The 4,367-nt window shown below is 46.6% G+C and overlaps 2 protein-coding genes across 4 annotated transcripts in view; one reads left to right on the forward strand and one right to left on the reverse strand.

Annotated features, from left to right (window-relative positions):
• Positions 1-4,070, forward strand: part of LOC109545321 — a 4,913-nt gene extending 843 nt beyond the window's left edge. For 2 of the 3 annotated variants that reach the window (XM_019915941.2, XM_048663908.1), the window contains 15 exons: positions 111-188; positions 240-302; positions 359-412; positions 466-507; positions 558-753; positions 806-906; positions 959-1,068; positions 1,123-1,216; positions 2,208-2,387; positions 2,473-2,890; positions 2,949-3,200; positions 3,278-3,376; positions 3,430-3,561; positions 3,613-3,779; positions 3,841-4,070. In XM_019915941.2, the coding sequence (XP_019771500.2) occupies positions 111-188; positions 240-302; positions 359-412; positions 466-507; positions 558-753; positions 806-906; positions 959-1,068; positions 1,123-1,216; positions 2,208-2,387; positions 2,473-2,890; positions 2,949-3,200; positions 3,278-3,376; positions 3,430-3,561; positions 3,613-3,779; positions 3,841-4,052 (2,198 nt within the window). In that variant the 3' untranslated portion in view covers positions 4,053-4,070. The remainder of the gene's footprint in view (positions 1-110; positions 189-239; positions 303-358; positions 413-465; positions 508-557; positions 754-805; positions 907-958; positions 1,069-1,122; positions 1,217-2,207; positions 2,388-2,472; positions 2,891-2,948; positions 3,201-3,277; positions 3,377-3,429; positions 3,562-3,612; positions 3,780-3,840) is intronic. The other variant, XM_048663907.1, reaches the window with a different exon arrangement.
• Positions 1-4,367, reverse strand: part of LOC109545323 (adenylosuccinate lyase) — an 11,983-nt gene that overhangs the window by 5,808 nt on the left and 1,808 nt on the right. The window lies entirely within an intron of this gene.

Raw genomic sequence — 4,367 nt, forward strand, 5'->3', positions numbered from 1 at the left:
ACATTTTTCCTTCACAATTTGACTGAAACCCAGGAAAGAAAGTCAGGAAAATAAATCAAAATTTGTCCAATTAATCGCCTCCTCTCTGCTTATCTCCATTTATCTGTTAGCTAAAGCAGGTCGATCCAACGCTAATAACTTGACGTACCAGCCGAGCGGCGTTAGCCAAAAGCGAATATCAGTGGCAGGTGAAGCAAACGCACTTTTTCCAGAAAACCCGATTAATTTGTCCGTTTCAGCCGCCCCTTCCAGAAGATCAGTGGCAAGCCGAAGAAATGGCCTGGATGATGATGACGATCTAGGTTCGAACGAAACTTTCAGTAGGTATTTCCTCCATATATTTGCCCACCTGTTTCAGTCTACGGATCCAAAAACTTTGCCCTCCAAACCTGCAAAGACACTGGAGTTGGAGGTACTGTACTCCCGAAGTAACTCCCCAAGAAATTGCCCCAATTTCTTTTGTAGATTGTCCAGCCTGTCTTGGAACCAGAACGAATTGCCACGAAAGTAAGGCCGAGGGCCCAATAAAGTAAACCCTCCAGTGGACTGTTTTGCAGATGAATGCCAGTTATGCTGCGAAGTGAAAGTGTGTGGCCCCAACTTCAGAAACTGCCCCTTCAATGAGGGTGTTGAAGTGCAAACCGACCCCATTTGCAATTTTTTGCCCGCTTCCTGCAGATGCGAGACGGATTTTTGCGATGGTTCCATTTGCACAGTGGGGCTAAACTGCGAAGCTAGCAACGCCCCTTGCAGGTAGGTTCCTCCAGCTTAAGAACCCGCGCATAAATGAGTGGACGAATTGCAGATGTCTGGATAGAAGCTGCAACACCAGCAAGCATTGCATCATTGTAGAGGACGATGGCATGTGCACCTACACGCAGAGAGAGTGTAGATGCTCAGATAAAGGTAGCAGTTTCCAAGGGCTTAAAGAGATCGTGGTTGATTAGTTCTTTGGTAGGATGTGGGGAACGGGAATGTGTGGTAGTTGAGGAAAGGGAGGACTCAATGGGGCCCACCTTCGATCAATTCAATGAGGCCTACATGCAGGCGGATAACTGCAGCAGATATGTGAGTAGGGAGGTTCAATAGGGACATGTTCTGTTCAAACGGAAACTTCCGCAGGGAGAAGGGTATGGGCCAGGAGGACAGTCCTTCGACCCGGATGATATAATTCGACGGTGCCACGCCCTTTGCGAGACCAATCTGCGACTTCCAGGTAAACATAGACTCTAAAAACGATCAATTTGGAGTCGCGAGGGTCCAGACAATCTTCAAATGAAGGTCGCGGCCTTAAGCGTAGCCTTAGTTTACTTGAGCGAATTGCTAATTTAACCGACTCGCAGTCGCAACTCTCAATTTCTTAGAAGGTGACAGTGTTCAAGTTAACTTACCAGTTGGTTCAAAGGTAAGTTGATTCTTTCTTTACCGCCCTAACAGCGGCAATGTGGGCGCTTTCTAAGAATTTGAAAATTGTGCCCCCAAACCCACTTTTAACGACAGAAACATTTTCAAATTCTTTGATCAACCCAATTGGTTTTGCAGAGAAATGTAGAGCTTGCGGGAAGATTCGTCCTCTAAAGGCGGCTACCACGCAGCGGAAGTTTCCCCTGGTGAAGAAAAGGAGGGCCAAAAAAATGTACGAAATTGAACAGGAAACAAAAGCTTGCAACCTTCAGTGCGATTTTCAGGAAAAACTGCGTGGCTCAGAGCGCTAGATCTGCAGGGGACGAAACCGACCATTACTCGATCATTATAGAAGAAGAGCGGATAACGTGTCCTTTCAGCGCAAATAATGGCATGAGAACCTGCTCTTCGCAAACGAGCTTCAAGGGGGATCTGGGAAATTTTTGGTAGTCCTTGTAGGCAATTGATAGGAAACATTTAGGGTTAAAACCGATTTTTCCAGTGGCAAAATGTCCGCAGGAAAACTACGGCTTAAAAAGCCCACTCCCAAGCTCATTTGCCTGCGAGAGCATCAGTTAAAGTCCCCCAATTGCCCCAAGCCATCCAAGTGTACACTTGGTCGTCCGCCTTTGTAGAAAATTGCCATAATCAGAAAGAAATCAGTTACATCGTCTTGTCCAATTACTCCTGTTAATATTCAATAAACATGTTTTTGCGCGCAAATATTTTCATCTTTGTTTCAATTGAACACGCCAATGAAAATCGTGAAAAAAAAGCCGTTGTTGCAAATACTCTGTCTGCAGTAGATGACGACGTGGAGTCTGATGACGATTTCGAGACAATATCGTACATAGAAGAACCAAGGATGACAACGGAATGCGCCCAAACAATCACTCAGCCAATCAACATGGAAAACCTGGTTGGAAGCTACGTGGACATGCAAAACTGCGCTGAAAGATCTGCTAGCTACGTTGGCTCCATTTGTGCGTATAACGTTTAATTGAGACACATTTTCAATTGGAACATGCTTGTTCTTTAAACATCAGAAACTCAAGGGCAAAATTTCAGGTTCAGGCGCAGCGAGTTTAATGGAGCCCACCATAACCCAGCAAAGTGGCCCTTTGGACCCCAGCCTGGCGAAGCTCAGTGGGATTGAGGGAAGTATTTGCTCAGAAACAAGGGAACCCATGCAACATTGTGGTAGACCAAGCATGCCACTTTCCCCGGCCAATTCATATCAGCCCGCTTCATCTAATGTTTACCCGACCACAATCTCTAGCAATTATAAGTCCGGCCAGTCAATGCCATACCAAACAGTGAGCCCACATAATGCTTCCCAAGTTACTCGGCCGTTCAATCAGTACCACAGCATAGAGGAAGAAGGGATTAGACCCAGCATTTATAACAATTTCGACCGTGGTGGGCCCAGTCAGAGCCTAGGAAGCTCCCGATACACCACAAGCTCCACCCGAACCTACTGCGTCAAGTAGGTTACAGTTTCTTAGGCGGTTTCTTGTGAAGATTTGGGCGCTGCTTCGTTACAGCCAAGCGGAGGCCGGAAGGCTTGGACAAGGGCAAACTGCTTACCACAGTCCTCTTAGTTCTGCAGTCTGCCCATCGCATGCTCAAATGAGTAGCGGCAGGCCCAGTATGAGTCCTAGCGCCTACCAAAGCATGGCCAGAGCTGGCGCTAGTCAAAGCATGGGCCTCAGTCTGGGCCCCAGTGCCTCCCAAAGGATTCAAACTCCTCAGAAACAGTCGGGAGTGTCTGGTCAGAGTACCGCCTATTGGGTGGGGTAAGAATAGGCGTTCTTGCCACTGTTAGACTTGTAAGAACCTACCTACTCTTCAGTTGGTAAGTGAACTATTTCAGAGACCCAGTCAGCGACACGCCAATAGAGCCACATGCCGTAGCCTCCAATACGAGCAGAAGACATAGTGCATTTGACAACGAGCCCGCAGTGCAAAAGGAGTAAAACAGCCGAATGCTGAAAGCTGTAGACGGTCTACAATTGGATTTTTCAGACCCTACTTGGAGCCAGCAGTGGGAAGCGAAGATCCCCAGCAGAACTACGAGGTGACGTTGGAAGAAATCCCGATGGCAAATGGAGAAACCCGCAGTCGCATTAGCATCAAAACCACCCCTACTCCCGCAGGGTGAGATCAGTGAGGTGGAGCAGACTGGTTTTCTCATTGTGCGAATTTCAGCACGCCTAAACCCTTGCTTCGGATCACTCCAAGTCGGCAAGCAGCAGCCTCACAGAGCCATAAAGGCATTCAAATATTACCGGAAAATTTTCCTGCAAAGCGCGAGTTGAGCAAGCGTCTAAACTCGCGACCTTCCACCAGGAACATGCCCACTGTGGCCGCCTGCGGTAAGTGCGGGTTCTAAACACCCACAGCTTTACTTACTTGGAATGGAATGGAATTTGCTAGAACGACACCAAACAACGACGAGCTTGAAAGCAGCAGATCCAAGCGCGAAATTTATGAAGCCGAAATCGCAAGTCCATTTCAACATCAACTTCCACGACAACAACCAGGACAGGACCATTGTGCTGAGGAGGAGCGTCCAAAGTCAGTCGAAGACCGATACTGCCGTAGGGGCTGAATCGCAAAAGGATGTGAAAAGCAAAACAAACATATAAAATAAATAATTACGTAAATAAAGTGCAAATGGTGATGGGAAGAAATCGGCTTGAAGGTCCTGGTTGTTCAAGTTTTTGCGAGATTTTTAAAGGTTTTTGAGGAAAACTGCTGCAGACTTTCAACCAACAGACAACAGAAATCGAGATTAAAATAGTAGTTTTCGATACAAGGGCGAAAAATGTCGTTTTCGACTTCGTCTCGGGTGTCAATCCGTCAGGTGTTCGAAAAACAAATTTTCGCCCTCGTATCGAACACTATTTTTTATTCGAATGAAAGATTACACGAATAATAAAATGCATCGATTTCATATTTAA

Source organism: Dendroctonus ponderosae, unplaced genomic scaffold (assembly GCF_020466585.1).
Source record: "Dendroctonus ponderosae isolate FM_Combo_2020 unplaced genomic scaffold, Dpon_F_20191213v2 Dpon_F_20191213_2, whole genome shotgun sequence".
NCBI lineage: Eukaryota > Metazoa > Arthropoda > Insecta > Coleoptera > Curculionidae > Dendroctonus > Dendroctonus ponderosae.